The following is a 25523-nucleotide window of genomic DNA, read 5'->3' as shown; positions in this document are numbered from 1 at the left end:
ATGGCTGTTAGGCTGCTTTCACACTGAGTCGCTTTACAGGCGATATAGCGATAAAAATAGCGCCTGCATAGCGCCTGTAAAGAGCCTCTTCTCTCACTCCAGTGTGAAAGCCAGAGTGCTTTCACACTGGAGCAGTGTGCTGGCAGGACACCAAAAAAAGCCCTGCAAGCCGCATCTTTGAGGCGCTGTAGGAGCGGTGTATACACCGCTCCTACAGTGCCCCTGCCCATTGAAATAATTTAACCCTTTTTTCGGCCGTTAGCGAGAATTAACATCGCCCCGCTAGCGGCCAAAAAGGGACACAAAAACTATACCCCAGTGTGAAAGTAGCTTTAGTAAAAGACATTATAGGAAATTGTATCAATTTTTACAGCATGTACACAACCTGATAATCACACAATATAGCAATTTATTACAGCTCATATTTGCAGGATCTCCAGTGTTCCACTGAATAATCCTAGAATATACCAAGTGTATGCATTAAAGTTGATTTAGCAGCATTATATACAGTGGGGATGGAAATTATTCAGACCCCTTTAAATTTTTCACTCTTTGTCATATTGCAGCCATTTGCTAAAATCATTTAAGTTAATTTTTTTCCTCATTAATGTACACACAGCACCCCATATTGACAGAAAAACACAGAATTGTTGACATTTTTGGAGATTTATTAAAAAAGAAAAACTGAAATATCACATGGTCCTAAGTATTCAGACCCTTTGCTGTGACACTCATATATTTAACTCAGGTGCTGTCCATTAATTCTGAGCATCCTTGAGATGGTTTTACACCTTCATTTGAGTCCAGCTGTGTTTGATTATACTGATTGGACTTGATTAGGAAAGCCACACACCTGTCTATATAAGACCTTACAGCTCACAGTGCATGTCAGAGCAAATGAGAATCATGAGGTCAAAGGAACTGCCTGAAGAGCTCAGAGACAGAATTGTGGCAAAACACAGATCTGGCCAAGGTTACAAAAAAATTCTGCTGCACTTAAGGTTCCTAAGAGCACAGTGGCCTCCATAATTCTTAAATGGAAGATGTTTGGGACGACCAGAACCCTTCCTAGAGCTGGCCGTCTGGCCAAACTGAGCTATCGAGGGAGAAGAGCCTTGGTGAGAGAGGTAAACAAGAACCCAAAGATCACTGTGGCTGAGCTCCAGAGATGCAGTCGGGAGATGGGAGAAAGTTGTAGAAAGTCAACCATCACTGCAGCCCTCCACCAGTCAGGGCTTTATGGCAGAGTGTCCCGACGGAAGCCTCTCCTCAATGCAAGACACATGAAAGCCTGCATGGAGTTTGCTAAAAAACACCTGAAGGACTCCAAGATAGTGAGAAATAAGATTCTCTGGTCTGATGAGACCAAGATAGAACTTTTTGGCCTTAATTCTAAGCGGTGTGTGGAGAAAACCAGGCACTGCTCATCACCTGTCCAATACAGTCCCAACAGTGAGGTATGGTTTTGGCAGCATCATGCTGTGGGGGTGTTTTTCAGCTGCAGGGACAGGACAACTGGTTGCAATCGAGGGAAAGATGAATGCGGCCAAGTACAGGGATATCCTGGGCGAAAACCTTCTCCAGAGTGCTCAGGACCTCAGACTGGGCCGAAGGTTTACCTTCCAACAATACAATGACGCTAAGCACACAGCTAAAATAACGAAGGAGTGGCTTCACAACTCTGTGACTGTTCTTGAATGGCCCAGCCAGAGTCCTGACTTAAACCCAATTGAGCATCTCTGGAGAGACCTAAAAATGACTGTCCACCAACATTTACTATCAAACCTGACAGAACTGGAAAGGATCTGCAAGGAGGAATGGCAGAGGATCCCCAAATCCAGGTATGAAAAACTTGTTGCATCTTTCCCAAAAAGACTCATGGCTGTATTAGATCAAAAGGGTGCTTCTACTAAATACTGAGCAAAGGGTCTAAATACTTAGGACCATGTGATATTTTAGTTTATCTTTTCTTAATAAATCTGCAAAAATGTCAACAATTCTGTGTTTTTCTGTCAATATGGGGTGCTGTGTGTACATTAATGAGGAAAAAAAATGAACTTAAATGATTTTAGCAAATGGCTGCAATATAACAAAGAGTGAAAAATTTAAGGAAGTCTGAATACTTTCCGTCCCCACTGTATATATATATATATATATATATATATATATATATATATATATATATATATATACATATATATATATATATATATATACATATATATATATATATATATATATATATATATATATATATACATATATATATATATATATATATATATATATATATATATACATATATATATATATATATATATATATATATATATATATATATATATATATATATATATATATACATATACATATATGTATATATATATATATATATATATATATATGTATGTATATATATAATATATATATATATATATATATATATATATATATATATATATATATGTATATATATATATATATCTGTGTGTGTGTGTGTGTGTATTTTTATGTTAAGTGCATATTAGGTAATGAGTCATTGTTGTGAACTCACAGGTATTTATTACCTTTAACAGAGATTACTGCATTTCCACTGACAATGTCCTCATCAGATTTCCTTCCAGGAGGAGGGTACCATCTATGTGCAGGCACTATGATGCCTAGTTTACACAATAAGAATATTGGATGAATGATTGTCCGTTTTTGTTTTTTTTTTTTTCATGCTAGTCACGTATTGAAAACCAATAGGTTACTAAAGTTAGGAAAATTCTCCTAAGACATTGGATCTCCCAGGATGCAGAGGAGGGCAGAGTGGTGGGTGAATCCCAGGTGTGTGCAGGGAGCGGACGGGGGCCCACTGTCAGACGGGCTCTGTGCTGTCAGTAATGGTGGAGTGTGGGGTGGGTAAGGCCTAGGGGGTGCCAGTGGAGGGTCCCATGGAGGAGAAGGAAGACGAGGATAAGGTCAGGGGGGGAGCCTCCCCTCCCCCCCTTTGCTACGGCTGCCACTGGACCCCACCTGGAGGAGGTGCTGCAGGATTGGTGAGATCTGGGAGGACTGGTCATTCCCAAGCTGTGTGTGATCAGGGAGACACTGCCATCCTCCTGTCCTGCTGCCCCCCTGTCCCACTGTAGTGGGACAGGAGGGGGGCAGCAGGACAGGTAGGGGGCAGCGGGACAGAAAGGGGGCAGCGGGACAAAAAAGGGGCAGCAAGACAGAAAGGGGGCAGTGGGACAGAAAGGGGGCAGCGGGACAAGAGGGGGGAGCAGCTAGACAGGAGGAGGACAGCAGGACAGGTGGAGGGCAGCAGATACCCGTCTCCTTTCACAATGCCCTTCTTTCATAATGGAAGGTAAGAGGGTGGATGGGGTAGCGGGGACGCCAAAATGCACCTTTGCCTGTGTAGACAAAAATCCTTGCACTGGCCCTGAATGTAAAGTAGCATCTCACTGTGTATTATAATCAGGTTGGTGAGAATCACAGCACATCAGGTGCTTTATGGCTCTGTCACAGTGTGTCACATAGGTGTTGGGTGCTGATTTTGTTATGGTTGTCCTGTGTTACAGTCTGACCTGTGACTCACAGTACAGCCAGAAGTTAAAGTCAGCACCCAACAGCTATGTGACACACTGTGACACCACGTGGAGCGGTCGGGAGGGAGAGGGGAGCTGGGGACCCACTACTAGCCCTGGACATCAAAACACGAACTGGAGCAGAGAGAGAGACAAGGGACATTTTTATAAAGACAATAGCACTCATAACACAGAAAGTCAAACCAATGAAAAACTTCATAGACAGAAAGACCATGCTGTCCCAGCTGCTGGATCCGGACCCCACAGCCAGGCATGCCACAAGAGGATTGCCGTCTCTGATTAGAGAACACCTCAGCCCCAAAAGACCACCAGAAGGGGCTCCCCACCTTGTTGGTGCGTTTAGCAGCCTAAGATGTGGGACTGCGTTTGGGAGAGGCTGAACCCAGACAGACTACAATGTAGTCGGCAGGTAAGCGCGTTATCCTGAGTTTAACGGTCTGTAGGTGTTGATCTTTTGAGGACAAAAAGGAGAATGGGGGAGGTAGCTCTCAGTCAGACTTTTATAGAGCTAAACAGGTCGTGTGGATATAGGGGCGGAGCTATATCATACGTATGCTGCCATGTTGGCATCAGGAAAGTTTTTTTCTGTAGCAACATGAGGTGAAATCAAAGGCTTGGTTGGTGGAATTTCAAAGTCAATGGTGGCATCATCTGATCAAAAACACACTAAATTTCAGATATTTATTTATTTCGGAATTCGGCTCATGTATGACTGACTGGCTTTAGTGCTACTTCATTTATAACTGTGCCATTAAAGTGTTACACAAAGTTCTAAAGACGTTACTTGGTTTCTGATTAACTGATAGAACAGGCTCTATACTTCCGCATGTCGCTACCATGGGAACCTGACTGGTCGCCACGCCCCCTATGCCGTCACGTGACACGCCACATCCGGCAGCTCGGTGGGAATACGCGGAGTGAGGCAGTTGGAAGCGGGACGCGCATGTTCGGTGATGTCAGAGCGGGTGACGTGTCTGAGACGGGGAAGCAGGAAGTGATATCTTTGTGGAGTGAATGTTTCTGCCACTGAGCGCTGGGAAGGAGCCCATAATGGCGAGTTATCAGCGCGGCGGTGTGCTCGTCCTTGCGGTATTGTTGGCACTCAGCGTCTCTCTCCCAAGGCCCGGGGCAGCCTTCTACCTGCCTGGCCTCGCCCCTGTCAGTTTCTGCGAGAAGGATAAAGCGACAGAGGATTGTAAGGTGAGCTGTGACATCCGGGGCCTCTCCACAACACTCATTTCCTGATAGACACCGCACTGCTGACCTGTGTGGACGGGGCATCATCCTCTACACACAGCAGTGCTCTTCACATCACTTCCTTATTTCTTATCTTCCGATCATAGCTTTCACACTTCTTTCACCAGAGATATGTTCTGTTTAACAGCATTCATTGTCTAATAGAAGGTAGTAAAGGCTCTGTGGTGGGAATGAAATCTTCAGCAGTTTCTTTGGGAATTCATCATCTTGTTTCCCACTTCGTGAATTGGAGCTTCACGCAAAAGGGTTAGTTCTATTATTCCGTGCGCCCCTTCATTGGGGGGGAGCGTGTACCTGGTTTTGACAAGTACCCACTCCAACTTCCACTTGGATCTCCTAGGTCAGTGATGGCAAACCTTGGCACCCCAGATGTTTTGGAACTACATTTCCCATGATGCTCCACTACATTGCATGAGCATCATGGGAAATGTAGTTCCAAAACATCTGGGGTGTCGAGGTTCGCCATCACTGTGCTAGGTGATCCAAGCAAAAGTCCCCCCCCCCCCCCTGCAGCCTTTAGGTACCATCATAGATCACAGGAGACTGCAAGACCATTCTCACAGCGCAGATCAGCTCGTGCATGCACAGTAGGCAGCAGCAAGGAGTCACAGCCAGCCCGGGTGAGGATGGAACTGGATCTTTGGACAGGTAAGTGTATCTGTAGCTGCTGACTTTTTTTTTTTTTTCCATACAGCCTGAAAATCCTCTTTAACCGCCTCAATACAGGGTACTTACACCCCCTTCCTGACCAGGCCATTTTTCAGCTTTTAGCGCTGTCTCGCTTTGAATGACCATGCTACACTGTAACCATGTGAAATTGTTATCTTTTTCTTCACACAAATAGAGCTTTCTTTTGGTGGCATTTAACCACTTCAGCTCCGGACCGTTTGGCTGCCCAAAGACCAGAGGACTTTTTGTGCTTTAACTGACAATTGCGCGGTCGTGCGATGTGATATTATTTATTTTTTTTTACTAGTTATGTCGGCGATCAGTGATTCTTATTGTGACTGCGACATTATGGCGGACACATCACACACTTTTGGCACGATTTTGGGACCATTCACATTTATACAGCGATCAGTGCAATTAAAAATGCATTAATTACTGTGTAAATGTGACTGGCAGTGAAGGGGTTAACCACTAGGTGACGCTGTGGGGCTTAAGTGTGTCCTAGGGAGTGATTCTAACTGGGGGAGGGATATGTGTGACACGACACTGATCACTGCTCCCGATTACAGGGAGCTGTGATCAGTGACAGTGTCATTAGGCAGAATAGGGAAATGCTTGTTTACATAAGCATTTCCCCATTCTTCCTCTCTGTGAGACGATCGCGTGTATCCCCACGGACATCAAGTCCGCGGGACCCACGATCACACACGGAGGTCGCGCCCGCAAACCACTTCTTAAAGGGCAAAGTACAGGTACGTTAATCTGCCTGTACATGCCCATCTGCCGACGTATATCGGCGTGAGCCAGTCGACAAGCGGTCAATCACTCCTGGGTTTTTTTTTTTTTCCCCCCAAAAAAAGACCAAAAATTTTTTTTTTTTTTTTTTCTTTCTTTTCTGTCAGTAAAGTTTGTAAATAAATATTTTTTTTCCTTCGCTTATGGGCACTGATTAGGTGGCACTGATGAGGACCGAATATGCTGCACTTATGGGCACTGATAGGTGGCACTGATGAGGACCGAATATGCTGCACTTATGGGCACTGATAGGTGGCATTGATGGGCAGCACTGATAGCCAGCACTGCACAAGATCGGCAGGTGCCCTGATTACATACCTTGCTGTCCCCTGTGAGGAGATGCTGCTGATCTCCTCACACTCTCCTCTCCTCACACTCTGTCAGTGTGAGGCGAGGAGCACCGATTACCAGCATCTCCATGTTTACATGTGACCAGACACATCCGATCACATGGTTAAAGAGCCACGGCTCTTTACACAGATCGGGGTCACGCCGTGTCCTAGCAACACAGCACGGCGTGCGAGAGCAGTCGTTTTGGGAGGCCGTCATATGACGTCCACCCAGAACAAAGGCCTCCGGCTGGGCAGGCGGCAAGTGGTTAAAGAGGAGCTCCAGTCTACTCCCCCCAAATCCTGTAGCTGCTGACTTTTAATATAAAGACATTTACCTGTCCAGGGATCCAGTGATGTCCTGACTTGAGCTGATTCTTCAACCAGCTTTGAGTCCAGGAGCCGGCATCTTAAAGCGGTAGTCGGTTAAACCGCATAAAAAAGAAAAAGATTAAAAAAAAAATCAGGTCCCGTGCAGTTTATCATAAGGTGCTGATATGCATCGCATTTAGGAGATATTTACTGTACCTATAGGTATTCTGGCCGAAATTGTAATTTTTAGATAAAAATACCACTTTACTGCTCATTCTTCTTGTGTTCTATTAATGTTGTTCTGTATACAAATGTCTGTTTAGAATTTTTGCAGCAGTGTTTTCTTACTTTATAAATTCCAAGCAGACTGCAGCCATCTCCTGTGTGGGCATCTGAAGCCGGATAGTATCTCTTGCTGTATTCCATGCATGCTGGCTACCCAGCATGCACCTGCAGATCTTGTGCATGCGCAGCGAGTCATGAGCAGTATGTCTGTGGACACACACAGCCTGCCTCAGGAGCATGCTCACAAGGGTTCCCCCTTAGCACACGGCTTGCTCTGGGGCACCAAGAGTATGAAGATGCAGACATCGGCGGGGGGACTCCAGATAAGGAGGAAAGGGGCCACTCTGTCCAAAATCCTTGCACAAAGCATTTTAGTATAATTTTTTTTTTTTTTTTTTTTCATTTTAGGGAAAAAATTTCCTTTAGACCCCTTTCACGCTGGAGGCTTTTCAGGCGCTTTAGCGATAAAAATAACGCCTGTAAAGCGCCTGAAAATGCCTCATCTGCAGTCCCAGTATGAAAACCACTGGGGCACTGCGCTGGCAGGACGTTGGAGTCCTGCAAGCAGCATCTTTGAGTTGGTGTATACACCGCTCCTGCCCATTGAAATGAATGGTCACAGCAGCGGCGCTACACAGGCGCTATTAACCCTTTCCTTGTCCGCTAGCAGGGGTTAAAAGCGCCTGCTAGCAGCTGAAAAGCGCTGCTAAAACTACGGTAAAGCGCTGCTAAAATTAGAGGCGCTTTACTGCTAATGCGGCTGCAATGTGAAAGGGCTCTTAGAATCGCTTTAAAGCATAAATAAACCTTTGGATTTAACAGTTTCCCAAAACTGCCATGACCATGAAAGATAACTTTCACATTTGTTTGTCCTCTCAACCGAACGTTCAATCAAATGCCTGGGGTCTTAACAGATCACAAGTGCAGCACCATGGCAGCTGTGGGTCAGAGGCTAAGAAGGCAACTTCCTTGCTTTACAGGATAGGAGGGTTTAATTATGTCTTAAGGCAAAGCTCCAGGAATTAAATGGCCTACACCTCAATCAAGAACATTCTTCAGTTTTGGTCAAACCTGCACAGCCTGTTTTTTTATATACAGACATTCCTTCTCTGCATAGGCAGTTTTTTTTTTTTGTAATCTACAGACATTCGTTATCGTTTTTTGGTAAAGATGAACTATGCTTTTAAATTGCAAATTCCTTGGGACACGTTTACAGCAGTAAATTGTTTGTTTTGTGGTTTTATTTTTCTCCGCTTTTTTTCCATGTATTTCTTCTTAAAGCAGTTGTATAACCGCACGTGTCAAAAAAAAACAAAAAAAAAAAAACAAAAACCCTGTAAAGGCAAAGGCATAATGAGCTAGTATGCACTGCATACTAGCTCATTATGAAATACTTACCTTAGAACGAGGTAAATTGTACAGGTTTAGGAGATATTCATTTTACCTATAGGTAAGCCTTATTCTAGGCTTACCTGTAGGTAAAAATAAGGGTATGCAACCACTTTAAGGCTCCATGCACACTGGACGTAAAAATAACATTATAAACACGGCAGTAGCTTTGCAGTGAGTCGTTCAATGTTTTTTTTTTTTGTTTGTTTGTTTTTGCAATAGCGTTTATTAGCATTTTATAAGCGTTTTTAATCCATTGAAAAAAAAAAAAAAAAAATGTTAAACGCTGGTGAGCCACGTTTTTGAATGTTTATCAACGTTTATCATTTTTGTGGTCAGAAAAATAGCTCCTGAACGCAAACAGCACATAAACTCCACTGCTGGAGTTTATGTGCTGTTTGCGTTCAGAGACACCTAGATAACGATAACATAGAGGGGAGTTTATGGGCTGTTAAAAAAAACGCCCAAACTCCAAAAAACGTCCGTTTATGAGCTTCAGTGTGCATGGAGCCTAACAATGCTTCACTATCTATAAATTAGATAGATATCCAAGGTATCTCCTTAGAACTCTTTGTGTTTAAATATTTATGATGAGCAGCATTTTTGTGGGGATCAAAGTGCTGTTCACACCCATGCTTTTGCTTCTTGTAGTATATAAATTTAACCAGGACCTGCCCCAGTTGCTGGAACCTGATAAACCTGTTGCCTACTTCTTTAGGCAGCTCTGACTTGTGTTGATCTTTATCTTGTCCTATATAAATTGGTAATAATGGGCAGATTATTCTGACTCATCAAAGCACATAGGGATTCTGTGTTGCTCCTAAGGGCCTAGTCACACTTGCCTGCTTTGTTGCAGCAAAAGTCATGCATTTTGCTGCATAAAGATGTATTTCAAGTAGAATCCCTGTTCTTTCCTGTGGGGTTGGTTTACTTGTATGCGCTGCAGTTTTATGTGAAAGGTAAAGGAACTTATGATTGGTCTATTCACACCTATGTGTTTGTTTTTTTGTGTGCTCCTTACCATGCATACAGAACAGTTTGAATCCAGTCTGAGCTTTAAAGTGATACTAAAAGCACATTGTCTAATTGTCCCTTCTATTTCTGTATGTGGACGATGGCACTGTAATTATTTTAATAAAAGAATATCTAAGTACCCTTTTTCCTAATCATTATACAGCTGTCACATGACCCAGATCTTTCCCAGCTTGTCTACAGGGAAACGCACACAGTATCTCACGAAAGTGAGTACACCCCTCACATTTTAGTAAATAGTTTATTCTATCTTTTCATATGACAACAGTGAAGAAATGACACTTTTCTACAATGTAAAGTAGTGAGTGTACAGCTTGTATAACAGTGTAAATTTGCTGTCCCCTCAAAATAACTCAACACACAACCATTAATGTCTAAACTGCTGCTTGGGTCGGTTTATGGAGGGTCCTGGGTGCCTCCTGTGAGATACTGTGTATGTGTGTGTGTATATATATATATATATATATATATATATATATATATATATATATATATATATATATTAATAATTTTTTTCTCAAGTCGTCTTCCAGGACGGCACCCTGAGAGATGACTGGTCCACCTGACAGGAAACACAATCAATCAAGAGTTTAAAGGCCCCCGCCCCTCCCGATGCTCCTCAGTTTTTGATTGTGTTTCCCCACAGCAAAACCATTTGTTATTTTTCTGTTGACCTAAAAGCCTGGGGCTGGTGGTCTCCTCCTGGGAGCCGGACCAAATGCCTGGGAAGCCTCTGGGTCCGGCCGGATGGTTCTCATCCTTCCTGGGGGGTTTCCTAATCCGTGTCTCGGGGGGGGGGGGGGGAGTCAGTAGAACCGTGCTTCTTTACATGGAAGAGCCCCCCCCCCCCCCCCAAGTGCTGAAGAACCCTGGGTACGGTGGTGTACCCAGAACTTCAGGGGCCAAATTTCCTGTTGCCCTTCCTTACCTGTGCGGTGGCCGCGCAGTTGCAGGAGTTGGTGGTTTTCCTTCTACTGGCTAGAAGACCACAGGTGGTGAGTCTGGGACTCGTTCTGGAGTCTGGCCAGGGCTGCCGTTCGTCCGCTTGTCCGTCCGTCTGCCTGTCCACCGACCATTCATGGGAGGTCGCGCGGCAAGAAGCTCTACATGGAGAGCTTTTCTTCCAGGCCTTGCTGAGTGTAGCTCAGCACCATTTTCCTGAAGATCAGGAAATGACATCACTTCCTCCTCTGAGAGGAGGGAGTGGGAAGGGCTGCAGCTGGAAGTGACCTCAGGTCCAGTATCACTTCCTGTCTTCGACAAGATGGCGGTGGCGAGTTGCAGCCAGCATACAGAGGATATAAAAAGCCACAGGGAACAGGCGCCCATGTCTCCTCTGCGTTCCTGTATGCAGCACCTCCAGGGAGAGATTGGAAGTAGCATGGAACATGAGAAGGAGAGACCTGCAGGGTCTGCGGCCATGGAAGAGACCAGAGGGGGTGAGTCTGACCGACCTTCGGAGGTTTAGAGGGGGAGGGTACCCCAACTCTTCTCCTCCGACTCTCACAGTGTATGCCTGTGTGTTTTTTTCAGGGGACGACTCTATCGCCCGTGAGGTTCCCAGCCGTCCTGTGAAATCCTCCACCTGCTCTAAACGATGTGGGAACTGTAATGACAGGCTACCCCCAGAACATCCAAAGCCCTTCTGTTTTAAATGCATACAGAAGTTGACTTGGAAGGAGACATCTCAGATAATGAAGGAATTCCTTACTGTGCAAACTGAGATGCTGTCCACCTTAAAGTCTTTTCAGGCCACCCTTAAGCCTAGGGATTCAGAGGCTCACTCTAGTAAGGATGCCTCTTCCCAGGAGAGCTCTGCCTCCTCTAGGAGGTATCGGGCGGAGGTACTGAAGTATCCACTCCCCCACGATTCAGAGGAAGAGTGTGATTTAGAAGTTCCTAATCAGGAGTTTTCTGATGAAGGGGTGGTGGACAGCCAAGAGGAGGATGGGAGGGAGGAATCCAGGTCTAGCAGACATATATTTTCTGCCGACGACATGGAAGATCTTCTGAAAGCTATTTATGCCTCAGAAGAGATTCAGGAGCCTGCTGCACAGGTGTCCGCTCAGGATAGGATGTATAGAGGCTTGATTAAACCTCAGGCCAGGGTCCTTCCGGTACATTCCGCCCTTAAGGAAGTCATCTTAAGGGAATGGAAAGAACCAGAAAGAAGGCTTCTGAAATATAAAACCTGGAAGCGTAGATGCCCCTTCTCTGAGGAGAATGAGGAAAAGTTTTTCAAAACTCCTAGACTAGACGCCTCCTTAGCACAGGTCTCTAAGCAGTCAAATCTTTCCTTTGAAGATACCGATAACTTAAAGGATCAAATGGATCGCAGGGCTGAAACCATTTTACGTAGAGCCTGGGAAGCTAACGCTGCGGCTATGAGCCCTGCATTGGCCTCAGCTTGCATCGCAAGGAATGCCGACACGTGGGTCTGTAAATTAATGGACCGCGTATCCCGAACCTCAAAATCCAAGGAGGTCCTGGATTCTCTGGAGGTCATAGGGAATGCTGTCGCATATTTAGCAGATGCTGCGGTTGAGACAGTGCGTACAACCGCTAAGACAGGTGCCTTACTAAACTCAGCCATGCGAGCCCTCTTGGTTAAAACCTGGGATGGGGATAGCTCATCCAAGACCCATCTATGTGGTCTCCCTTTTGAAGAGACGCTCCTTTTTGGTGCTGGCCTAGATCAGGATCTAGCCAGATCTACCGAGAAGGGGAAAAAATTTCCTACCAAACCTAGGAGAGAGAGGAAGCGCTTTTTTTTTTTTTTTTTTTTTTTTTTTGTGGCCCCCAGGCAAGAAATCGCTTTTCCGAGAAAAAGGTCTCCCCTAATAGACGTTGGGGCACAGGAAAAGACAAACAAAAAACTGGCATTCTCTTTTCCAGCCAGAAGTCAGTTGACAAGACCCCCAAATGACTTTCCGGTAGGGGGCAGACTTTCCCACTTTGCCTCTCAGTGGGAAAGGATCACCCAAAGCCCCTATGTACTTCGGATCATAAGAGAGGGTTACAGATTGGAGTTTCTCTCCCCTCCACCCCCCCAAGTTTCTTTTGACCTACCTTCCCAGGGATCCCTGCAAGGTGGTAGGAATCCTTCAGAATATAAGAGAGCTGGCCAGTCAGGAGGTTATAATACCTGTTCCAGTGGACCAGCAGGGTCAGGGGTTTTATTCCCACATTTTCGTGATACCAAAACCCTCAGGAAGATATCGTCTTATTATAAATCTAAGGAATCTCAATGTTTTTCTTCGTTACAAGAAGTTCCGCATGGAGAGTGTCTATTCCCTCAGGAGACATCTCCTCAAAGAAGTGTTTATGGTGACCTTGGATTTAAAAGACGCCTACCTTCATGTCCCCATTTTTCAGGGCCATCAGAGCTTCCTGAGATTTGCGATCGCCTCTCCAGAGGGAGTGCAACACTGGCAGTTCACAGCCCTCCCCTTTGGACTGGCATCCAGTCCGAGAGTCTTCACAAAGGTCATGGCCGAGGTGGTGGCTTTTTTGCACCTCCAGGGAGTGGCATTGTTTCCTTACCTGGACGACATTTTGAATTACAGTCTAAGTCGGGATCAACTACTTCTGGATCTATGCAGAGTAATGCAGACCTTAGAAGACCTAGGATGGATTGTCAGCAGGGAAAAGTCCTCACTGACTCCTGCTCAGACAAAGTTGTATCTAGGGTTCCTGGTGGACTCTTCAGAACAAAAGTTAATTCTACCTCAGGGCAAGGTAGAGGGCCTCATATCAGCGGTCAGGTCGCTGTTACAGGCAAGCACCATCTCCTACAGAGGTATCATGAGAGTTCTGGGTCTAATGACGTCAGCTATCCCAGCAGTTCCTTGGGCACAGCTACACTCCAGGCCCCTCCAGCACTTCCTTCTATCCTCTTGGGACAGAAGAAGAGACTCTCTGGACATAGAGATAGCCATTCCGGTCGAAGTAAAGAACTCCCTTCACTGGTGGCTCCTTCCTCAGAGGCTTCAAGGGGGCCTCCTTTGGAGCCAACTTCAGCCTCTCAGGTTAACTACAGACGCAAGTTCCTGGGGGTGGGGAGCCCACCTAGAGGAACTAATAGCTCAGGGGTCCTGGAATTCAGAACAGAGAAGGGCCTCCTCCAACTTTCGAGAGCTGTTGGCCATAGGAGAAGCACTAAAGGCTTTCGAGGGAAGGATCAGGGGCCAGGAGCTGCAGGTCTTGTCAGACAATGCCACGGCAGTGGCGTTCCTGAATCATCAGGGGGGTACCAGATCTACAGCACTCCTATCCCTATCTGCAGAGATCCTGTCCTGGGCGGAATGTCGGGTTCCTTCCATCTCTGCAGTCCACATAAAGGGGACATTAAATGTAGAGGCAGACTACTTCAGTCGGCAGCCGATTCTGCAGGGGGAATGGGAACTGAATCCAGAGGTCTTTTCCCTGGTAAGTCGGCAATTTGGCGTTCCAGAGATAGATCTCTTTGCCCGCAGGAAGAGCAGAAGGGTAAAGAGATTCTTTTCCCTTGCTCGAGTGAGAGGCTCAGAGGGGATAGACGCGCTGGCACAGGTCTGGGACTTCCGACTGGCCTATGCCTTTTCCCCTCTGGGACTAATTCCGAGGGTTCTTCAAAAACTGTTCCTCTCGGAAAGCAAATTGATTCTAATAGCCCCTTGGTGGCCCAAGAGAGCCTGGTTTTCAACCCTGCAGGGTTGGTCCATAGCCCCACCACTTCACCTCCCTGTCCGGGGCGACCTTCTTCTTCAGGGTCCAGTCCGCCACCCAGGCCCCAGCTTCTTCAAGCTGACGGCCTGGCTCTTGAAAGGCAGAACCTGCGGGAGAAGGGGCTGTCGGACAGAGTAGTGGATACACTGCTCCTTAGTAGGAAGCCAGTCACAAGGCGTATTTACGCCAAGACCTGGGCGATTTTCTCTCGCTGGTGCCAGGAGAGAGGGACTTCTCAAAGAGAGATCCCTGATATCTTAGAATTTCTCCAGGATGGAGCAGATCTAGGTTTGGCAACCAAGACCCTTAAGGCGCAGGTTTCAGCCCTGTCCTGTTTCCTTGAGAAACGTTTGGCATTACACCCCCTGATCAAGAGATTTCTCTTGGTCAGGGAGAGGTTGTCCCCTGTTCAAATGTCCAGGTGTCCTCCTTGGGACCTTACACTAGTACTGGAGGGGTTAACAAAGGCCCCATTTGAACCGATCAGATCCCCCTTAGGATCCTGACATTTAAATTAGCCTTTTTACTAGCAATCACCTCAGCTAGGAGAGTAGGTGACATTCAGGCTTTTTCTATTAAAGAACCATTTTTTTCTTTATTCGAGGACAGGGTTATACTTAGGCCGGACCCCCTGTACCTCCCTAAGGTAGCATCAAAGTTCCATAGGACTCAAGAAGTGGTGCTGCCTTCCTTTTGTAGTAACCCCAAAAGTGAAGGGGAAGTTTCTTTTCATTGTCTGGACGTCAGACGCGGTTTATTATCCTACCTAGAAAGGGTTAAGGAATTCAGAAGGTCCAGCCATCTTTTAGTTAATTTTTCTGGCCAAAAGAAGGGCCAACAGGCATCCAAGGCTTCTATAGCTAGATGGATTAAACATACCATGCATTCCACGCGATCTCTGGCAACCTCCTGGGCGGAAAGGGCCGGAGCTTCGGTGGAGCAGATATGTAGAGCCGCTACATGGTCAAGCCAGAACACGTTCCTGAGGCATTATAGAGTGGAGTTACTATCTCCGCAGGACCTGGCATTTGGCAGGAAGGTCCTGCAAGCGGTGGTCCTGCCCTAAAGGTAGGCCTGAGCTACTTGCTCTTCTCTCAGGGTGCCGTCCTGGAAGACGACTTGAGAAAAGAACCAGTTACACTTACCGGTAACGGTGTTTCTGGGAAGTCTTCCAGGACGGCAGGCCTACTTCCCACCCGTTCTATTTAGGAAACATGTAATGTTTAGAGTGTGGTGGTGGTTATGTTTTTCACTCTCGTGCACTGGTGTGGGTCAATACTTTGTCACAACTGAGGAGCATCGGGAGGGGCGGGGGCCTTTAACCTCTTGATTGAGTGTGTTTCCTGTCAGGTGGACCAGTCATCTCTCAGGGTGCCGTCCTGGAAGACTTCCCAGAAACACCGTTACCGGTAAGTGTAACTGGTTCTTTTTTTTATTATTTTGTCTAAATAACTTTGTGTGGGCAGATTCCTGCCAGTCACAGGCTGTGTCCTTCTTAAGCATTGGGTGGTTTATCTGGTCTGAAAGTGTTCATATTAAAACCAAAGAGAGATTATCCCTCCTTGCTACAAGATCTCTGCGACTCTCTTTAACCCATAAAAAGAAAGAATTGGGTCAGGGCATAGATGTATGTAAACAAGGCAGATTGTCGTCCTGTCAGAAGGGAAGGCATAGATCCTGTGTTGCTGCTAAGCAGGAACATGGATCTTTGCCTTCCCCTAGTCAAAGCACCTCCCCCACACTAGGCACAACCTAGACACACAGTTAACCCTTTGATCGCCCCTGATGTTAACCATGTCCTTGCTATTGTCATTATTACAGTGACATCACTGTATTAGTTTCACTGGTCCCCTAAAAGAGCATAAGTGTCAGGTGTCTGATTTGTCAGCCTCAATATTGCAGTCCCGTTATAAGTTGCTGATCGCTGCCATTACTAGTAAAAAAAAAGACTAAAAATATCCCATAGTTTGTAGACACTAAAACTTTTGCACAAACTATGGGTGCACCGAATGGAAATTTTTGTACCGAAAATGACAGTTTTTAAATATATATATTTTTAATATATTATTGTAATATATTCGACTTTTTAACCTCATCAATTTCAATTAATATGAATTTATTGTTGGCCATTATTGGCACCTTTAGTGCAAAAAAAGCTCAAGAAAAATGCAGTCTGCAGTCTCTAACCATCTCTTGTATCATGTCGGCAGTCTCTAACTAGAGCTGCACGATTCTGGATAAGATGAGAATCACGATTTTCTCAAGTCGTCTTCCAGGACGGCACCCTGAGAGATGACTGGTCCCACCTGACAGGTAACACAATCAACAAAGATGTTAAAACCCCCACCCCTCCCTGTGCTCCTCAGTTCTTGATTGTGTTTCCCCACAACAAAACCGTTTGTTTTTTTTTTTTTTTTTCTTATAGACCCAAAGCCGTGGGCTGGTGGTCTCTCCATGGGAGCCGGGCCGCAGGATTGTGAAGTCTTTGGGTCCGGTAGGGCTTGCTCTTCCTGGGGGGGTCTCCCCACTTTCCGGGTGGGGGGGGTGGCAGTTTTTGGAAGAACCCCCCCCTGAGAGCTGAAGAACCCTGGGTACAGTGGGGTACCCTCCCCCCTTACCTGGCCGGCGTCCGTTCAGCGGGGGACGGGGCCATCGGTCGGGTCTTCCTCGGGGGCGCCAGGGTACAGCATACCCCTGACTCCTGGCACTCCTGCGGAAGGTCGTGCGGGTGGCTGGCAGTGAGAGATGGTGCCGTTCAGGTTAGCTGGAAGGATTCGGCGCCATCTTGCTGGTGATAGGAAGAGGGATGACTCGGCTTTCTCCCTAGCGCCGGAAATGACGTTGCCACTCCTCCCCCGGGACCCTTCCGGTCCGGGGCTTCAGCAAAATGGTGACGGTGTTCTGAGCTGGGAGCGGAGGTCTGGCCGACTGTGGAGCAGGCGTCCAAATCCTTCTCTTACCGGATCAACAGCACCAGTCTCAGCAAGGAGTGCAGCACTGGCAGTGGTGACAAGATGGAAAGAGAGGAGAGGACCTCAGCGTCCGCATCATTGGAGGAGACCACAGGGGGTGAGTCGACCTATGCTGGCAGGGGTAATTATGGGGAGGGGGACCCCGACTCTTACTCCTGCCGGACATAGCAAGGGGGGCATTGCTTTCTAACTTGCATGTGTGTCTCTTATAACGGAGGACAGTACTGCCTCAGGATCACTCTAAAGCTTGTTACAAGTGTATCCACAAGCTAGCGAGGAAAGAAACCTCTAGGGTTATAAAATACTTTCTCTCCATTCAGTCAGTGATGCTAATGACCCTTAAAGCTTTCCTAGCAACCCTCAAATCTAGACACCCTGAACCTCACACTAGCAGAGAGGGTTCTTCCTCCCAGGAGGGCCCCTCCTCTAACCGAGCAGAGGGTAGCAGACATAGGCATCCGGAACCCTTAAAACCTCTCCCCTCTCAGGATTCTGAGGAGGAGGAGGCTGAATGCCCTGATCAGAGCAGTTCTGATGAGGGCATTGAGGACAGGCAGGAGGAGGCGGATTCCAGACCAGGCAGACATATCTTTTCTGCTGATGATATGGAGGGCCTTCTTAGGGCAGTGTATGCGTCAGAAGAGATTAACCCGCAGCACAGGTGTCCGCACAAGACAGGATGTATAGAAGCTTGGTTAAGCCCCAATCCAAGATTCTCCCGGTCCATCAGGCCCTTAAGGATATCATCCTGAGGGAGTGGAAGCAGCCTGAAAAAACTTTTGAAGTTTAAAATGTGGAAACCTAGGTGCCCCTTCAAGGAGGAAGAGAGATTCTTGAGGACACCTAGATTAGATGCTTCCCTGGCTCAAGTGTCCAAGCAATCCGACCTCTCATTTGAGGATGCAGGGAACATCAGGCACCAGATGGATCGACGAGCCGAGACCCTCTTGCGCAGGCCCTGGGAAGCCAATGCAGCGACTATGAACCCTGCCTTGGCTTCGGCTTGTGTGGCGAGGAACGCAGACATGTGGGTCAATAACTAATAGATCATGTGTCGCAAACCTCTAAGTCCAAACAAGTCTTGGACTCTTTAGAGGTAATTGGTAGGGTAGTAGCTTACCTGGCAGATGTGGCAGTCGAAACGGTGCATACAACCGCCAAGACTGGTGCCCTTTTGAATTCTGCAAGGAGAGCCTTTTGGGTCAAGACCTGGGAAGGGGACAGCACTTCTAAGACTCGGCTTTGTGGTCTTCCATTTGAGGGTTCCCTGTATTTCGGCACTGGGTTGGATCAGGCCTTTTCTAGGTCTACAGAGAGGCAAGAAATTTCCCATTAAACCTAAGAAGGACAGGGGAAAATTTTTTGAGGCCCAACAGGTTAACCACTTGCTTACTGGGCACTTAAACCCCCCTCCTGCCCAGACCAATTTTGAGCTTTCAGCACTGTCGCACTTTGAATGACAATTGCGCGGTCATACAACACTGTACCCAAATGAAATTTTTATCATTTTTTTCCCACAAATAAAGCTTTCTTTTGGTGGTATTTAATCACAGCTGGGGTTTTTATTTTTTGCTAAACAAACAAAAAAGATGGAAAATTTTGAAAAAAAAAAAAAAAATCATGTTTAATAGTTTGTTATAAAATTTTGCAAACAGGTAATTTTTCTCCTTCATTGATATGCACTGATGAGGCGGCACTGGTGGGCACTGATAGGCTGCACTGATGGGCACGGATAGGCACAGATAAGGCGGCACTGATGGGGACAGATAAGGCGGCACTGATGGGGACAGATAAGGCGGCACTGATGGGGACAGATAAGGCGGCACTGATGGGGACAGATAAGGCGGCACTGATGGGGACAGATAAGGCGGCACTGATGGGGACAGATAAGGCGGCACTGATGGGGACAGATAAGGCGGTCACGGATGGGGGTCACGGATGGGTGGCGCTGTGGGCACTGATGGGTGGCGCTGTGGGCACTGATGGGTGGCGCTGTGGGCACTGATGGGTGGCGCTGTGGGCACTGATGGGTGGCGCTGATTGATGGCACTGTGGGCACTGATGGGTGACTCTGGTGGGCACTGGTAGGCAGCACTGCTGCCTATTGCTTTGTGTTATAAGATCGCCGTGATCGGGACTGATGTCCCGATCACGGCCGCCGGTGATCGGGTTTTTTTTTTTTCCTCCTCACGCTGTCAGCGCGAGGAGGAAAAATAGCCGATTACCGGCTCTGTTTACATCACATGATCAGCTGTCATTGGCTGACAGCTGATCATGTGGTAAGGGGTCGGGACCAACCCCTTACTCTGATCTGTGATCAGGAGAGTCTCATAGACTCGCTGATCACCGAGCGCACCGCGCGTGCCCTGCAGGGGGCGCGCAGGCCGCTCGTGCACGGGACGACATCAATAGACGTAGTCCCGGCAATTTAGATCCGCGCTGTTGCCGTCATTTGGCAATGGCCCGGATCTGAAGCGGTTAAAAACCGGTTTAGAGATAAGGACGGTACCTTTAATAGGCTGTGGGGGGTCGGCAAAAGCAAGCAGAAGGGGGGTCTTCTCTTCCCCAGCCAGAAGTCTGCCGACAAGAATGCCAGGTGACGTTAAGGGTAGAGGGAAGACTTATCCACTTTTCTCTCTCAGTGGGAAAGATTTTTTTTCAGAATCCCCACATCCTTCAGATTGTAGGAGGACTACAGATCGGAGTTTCTCTCCTCACCTCCCCCAAGTTTCCTTTTAACTCGCTTACCCATGGACCCTCAGAAAGCAGTGGGACTCGTACAGTGTCAGAAAACTGGCAGAGCAGGGGGTCATAGTTCCGGTACCAGCAGGACAGTGCGGGCAGGGATTTTACTTCCACCTCTTCGTAGTCCCAAAGCCCTTGGGAAAGTACCGCCTCAACGTTCCTGCGGTACAAAAGGTCAGCTGATCGCAGTGCCTGGAGTCTTGAATTTCACAGAACATATTATATGCTTTTAACTGCGGCAGAACGGACGTCCGTGTGAAAGGCGCCTTAGCGTTCAGGTCGCAGCCTTGTCCTGTTTTTTTGGACAGGAGGTTGGCTCTGGACCCCCTAATTAAAAGGTTCTTGTCAGTCAGAGATAGACTGTCCCCAGTGCAGATGAGCAAGTTTCCACCCTGGGACAGCCTTCAGCCTTCCTGCTGGAGGTTGCAACGGCCAGGAGGATAAGCGGCATTCAGGCTCTGTTAATAAAAGAGCCCTTTTTTCTATTTGACAACAGGGTTGTACTCAGGCAGGACCCTCTAAATCTCCTGAAGGTGGCCTCTAAGTTCCACAGAACTCAAGAGATTGTCCTTCATTTAGCACCAATCCTCAGAACGAGAGAGAAAGTTCCTTTCATTGCTTAGATGTCAGATGTCTGTTGGCCTTTTTAGATGAAGTAAAAGAGTTTAGAAGGTCCAGCCATTTATTAGTTAATTTTTCTGGCCAGAAGAAGGGGGAGCAAGCGTCTAAAGCAGTGATGGCGAACCTTGGCACCCCAGATGTTTTGGAACTACATTTCCCATGATGCTCGTGCACTCTGCAGTGTAGTTGAGCATCATGGGAAATGTAGTTCCAAAACATCTGGGGTGCCAAGGTTCGCCATCGCTGGTCTAAAGCATCTATAGCAAGATAGATCGGCTGATTAGCATTGGGGGGGGGGGGGGGAGTTGAATCGAGATCATGATCTTTTAACGATTAATTGTGCAGCTCTATCTCTAACCATCTCTTGTATCATGTCCTCAGTCTCTAACCATCTCGCTATCATATCTTCAGTCTCTAACCATCTCTTGTCTGCAATCTCTTACTTAAACACACTTCTAATAGTATTAGCAAAATTTAAATTTGGTGCACCTCTAGCAGACATGATACAGGAGATGGTCCAAGACTGCAGACATGATGCAAGAGACCGATGCAGCCTTGCCAGTGCCTCGATCAGAGTGGCGATCTCCCGCTGTGTCACGGAGCTGGATTTGAATTGCCTGATCACGTTACACTGATTTAATGGCCCGGCATTGGTTCAGTGTGCTGTCTATCACAGGAGGCTGGACATTGTTACTACAGCCACCCAGACAATTCAGCTCCCTGACACAGGGATATCGCTGCTCTGCAAGGAGAGGAGGGAGGGGGAGGACAGGACCTTGAGCTGCCAGGATGACACCCCGCAATGGGCGGCAACCGGCGGCACGGCCACCGCTACTGCGTATGAGCTATTATCGTCACCTTATCAACACTTTTTTTTTTTTTTTCTGCAATATGCTAAAACAGGGGTCCTCAAACTACGGCCCGCGGGCCACATGTGGCCCGCCGAGGACATTTATCCGGCCCACCCCACCCAGGGCCGGATTCCCGACAGGCCAGGCTCGGGCCGGGGCCAGGTCGGCTCGGCTTGGGCAGGTCCACTCTGCTTCGGCAGGGAGCATATCTGCTCCGCTCAAGCCGCCTCCCCCACCCCAGTAATGGAGGGCTCCGTGTGCCGCGCTGCATGCTGGGAAGTGTAGTTTCCAGCACAGTCCTGCGCGGATTCACGTCTTCCTCACGCAGACAAGAGGCGCGAAGAGTGAGAGCGGAGGCTTCAGGCAACAGCCTACTAACAAGTGAGGACCCCTGTCCACCCCTCTGTCCATCCCACTGTCCCCCTGTCCATCCCACTGTCCCCCTGTCCATCCCACTGTCCCCCTGTCCATCCCTCTTCCCCCCTTTGTAGTTTCCAGCACAGTCCCGCGCGGATTCACGTCTTCTTACTCACGTGGCAGACAGGAGGCGCAGAGGGGACACTCGCCTTGTCCCAGGACAGTGAGGAGGAAGAAGAGTATATTATTTATTATTATATCTATTATATCTATTATTATTATTATATATATTATTATTTATTATTCATTCTTTTATTCTTTTGCACTACAAAAAAGATGTGTGCATAGGAATTTAGGAATTAGTTCATATTTTTTTAAACTATAGTGCGGCCCCCCCAACAGTCTGAGGGACCGTGAACTGGCCCCCTGTCTAAAAAGTTTGAGGACCCCTGTGTTAAAATTTCGGTGCATCCCTAGCACAAACCAATCAATATATACGCTTATTGGGGTTTTTTTTTTTTTTTTACCAAAAATGTGTTGCAGAATACATATTGGCCTAAATTGATGATTATTTTTTATTTTTTTTAATTGGGTATGCTTTATAGCAGAAAGTAAAAATTATTTTTTTTTAAAATATAATTATTTCTTTTTTGCACTAAAAACAAAAAAAAAGACCGCAGAGGTAATCAAATACTATCAAAAGAAAGCTCTATTTGTGGGGGGAAAAAGACACAAGCTTTATCTGGGTATAGTGTTGCGCAACTGCGCAGTTGTCAAAGTAACGCAGTGTCGTATTGCAAATATTGGCCTGGTCAGAAAACCTTCCGGAGCTCAAGTGGTAAATGAAATAAAGATATTTAAATAAAAAAATGTCCCCCTATGTGGACAACCGAATGCCACACACATATTGGTCAGGATCACAGGTATAAGTTAGTTGGGACAAATGGGCCAAATATCTGTTTTTGTTTTTTAGTTTCAGCCTTTAGCAATTAAACAGATGGAACAAATGGTTCTCTTGCTCTAAGCTACACAATTAATCAGTAGTAGTGATTGCTGCTTTGTGTAGCTCTCACCATAGGGCGCAGTCTGTCCTTTTAGGTTAGTGATTAAGAGGCAGTTTTCAGGCATTTTTAGCGCTAAAAATAGCGCCTGAAAACTGCCTCCCATTCATTTGAATGTGTGCTTTCACACTGGGGCTTGTGGGGCAGTAGTAAAAGTCCTGCAAGCAGCATCTTTGGGGCTGGTTTGGAGTGCTAAAAAGCGCTGCAAAAACGCCCCTTCTCATTGAAATGAATGGGTAGCACTTCGAAAGTGCCGCAAAACGGGTTTTTTTTTTTTTTGTTTTTTTTTTAAGGTCACATTGTCACATGACCTTAAAATCAAGCGCCGCTAAAGCACCGCGAAAACGGCCGGCCCTTTAGCTGCTGTTTAAGCAGCGCAAAAGGGGTTCTATTGCTACCTGTCATTTGCTAGTGATTTTCGGAGCACAAATGCTCTACTAATATATGCTGATGCAGCTCTATCCAGAATGGGCTTGCTTGCCTCTACTTTGTCTTAACATACTAGTGTAGTTTGTAGTCTTTCTATATGACACATATCTCTTTGTTGGAAGTTGTCTATGAGCAATCCTAGGCAGCCTTCCTATAATCTGACAACCTCATGTGCCAACAGTTGTGACACTGGGACAGATAAAGGAAGGTCCCTACAATTGGGGTCAAATAAGCGGTAAAAAGTAGACTCAGGTTCTTTATATACTTATTGATTTGTACAGTAACTGCAAGGTCTGTTTTTGCCAGGCACTGAATTCATGATTGTATTTTGATAGTTGTATTTCAATTAGGTATGTAGTTCCTCTTATGTAACAATGGCGTAATGTTTACAATATTTGCCTACTTAATTGTTTTTTTTTTTGTTTTTTTTTTCCTCCCCAGTATGAGATAGAGCTATTCGTGAACAGACTTGACTCTGTGGAATCAGTGCTGCCATATGAATATACTGCGTAAGTCTTTCATTTTATGTGTGTGTGTGTGTGTGTGTGTGTGTGTGCATAAATGGTATCAAATTCAAATACATGATTAACACGTTTGGCTTTCAAAGGGACACTGCAAAATGACTTCTCTCTGAGTAAAAGGATAAGTTCACCTTTGGAACATGTTACACCTGTACCCCCTTCATCTCCTGAGTCTCCCCCATTGTGACAGCAGGTGGGGGGGGGGGGGGCAGGTTCTTTCTCCACCCACTGTTCCATTTAAAATTGTCTCAGCTATACGGAGCTCCTCCCACACAGCTGTGTCATTCATTCAAAGGGATCTGTGAATTCTGACTGCAAGTCCCGTTTTGCCTCCGCAGTAGATGTCTTGAAGCTTTCAATGGAATATAAGTATGCTGGCAGTCCATTCACACTCCCTCTAGATTTGTAACTGAAAGCACATACAGAGGTACATGCACAAAGCTGGAGGCAGAGTCTCCAGAAGCCTGACAATTACAGCTATAAATCGAAACCTAAGAAGTTAAAACTGAGCAACGGGCAGATGTGAAAGATACAATTTTAATGTAGCTCTGTATTTATCATTTAAATCTTTTTAAAGTAGTAGTAAAGGTAATTTTTTTTTTTTCCTAAAATAAAAAAGATGGTATATTTACCTACTCTGTGCAATGGTATTGCAAGGAGCAGAGCCCCTAATTATCCTTTTTTTAACCCCCTGGCAGTGCTCTCTGTCCCTCCACTTCTTGGAGTGCCCCTTCAGCAAGCTGTGTGCTGAGGGGACACCCATGCAGGCGTGCTCCCAGCGCAGCCTGACCATGCCCCCTACTCCCTCCTCACGGGATTCAACTGACAGCAGCAGGGGCCTATGGCTCCCACTGCTTAGTGTGTCCTGTAAGAAGAGGAATAGAGCAGTACCTCTGTCAGAATGCTAGGGAAAGATCCCTTATCAACATCGCTTGTGTTTAAAGCGGGGATCTGTCCTTTTTTTTTTTTTTTTGTTTGTTTAACCTCCTGGTGGCCCTGAACCCCCGCTGGCACTGTCCGCTCATTCTCTTTGGTGTCTGCCCCACTAAAATACTGCTTGCTAGGAGGGCAGATATGCAGGCTCAATCCTGAGCTGGGCTGTGTGTGTCTTCTTGACATACACAGCATGGCTTGGCCCCATCCCCCATTCCCTCACAGGATTTGATTGACAGCCTCCATGTCCAGTGAGGGGAGAGAGCAGCACCAAATTGAGATCCATTTTAGGTAGGTATTTACATAGGTATCTGGGGGGGGGGGGGGGGGGGGGGGGGGGGGCGGTAGCAGACCATTAGAAGGGTTTTTTTTTTTTTTTTTTTTTTTTTTTTTTTTTAACCTTAATCCAGGAAAAGTATTAAGGTTAAAAACCTTAAGCCTGTACATTTGTCTGTCTTTGTGAGTATGTGTACCTTGTGCATGTCCATTCTGTGACTTATTAGCATGTGTTTTTTTTTTTTTTTTTCTTTTTGTCATGTGAACCTGTGATTTAATTACACGGCAGCGCATATTTGTGTTGCTTCCTTGCTTTTTCTTTTTGCCCACAATGTGCAAAGAGAAATACTTGAATGTTACTCTCTTCCCCTCGTCTCAGTGCTGGTGCC

The 25523-nt window shown here is 46.4% G+C and overlaps 1 protein-coding gene across 1 annotated transcript in view; it reads left to right on the top strand.

Annotated features, from left to right (window-relative positions):
- The first annotated feature begins 4465 nt into the window (after positions 1-4465).
- TM9SF2 (transmembrane 9 superfamily member 2) overlaps positions 4466-25523 on the top strand; it is a 61127-nt gene continuing 40069 nt past the window's right edge. Inside the window, exons 1-2 of the mRNA XM_073614448.1 lie at positions 4466-4793; positions 23846-23913. Coding sequence (XP_073470549.1) covers positions 4608-4793; positions 23846-23913 — 254 coding nt within the window. The 5' untranslated portion in view covers positions 4466-4607. The remainder of the gene's footprint in view (positions 4794-23845; positions 23914-25523) is intronic.

The sequence above is a fragment of the Aquarana catesbeiana genome, linkage group LG02, assembly GCF_042186555.1.
Source record: "Aquarana catesbeiana isolate 2022-GZ linkage group LG02, ASM4218655v1, whole genome shotgun sequence".
NCBI classification, from domain to species: domain Eukaryota; kingdom Metazoa; phylum Chordata; class Amphibia; order Anura; family Ranidae; genus Aquarana; species Aquarana catesbeiana.
Note: the sequence above shows the minus strand (reverse complement) of the source record. Positions and strands in the feature narration are given on the sequence as shown.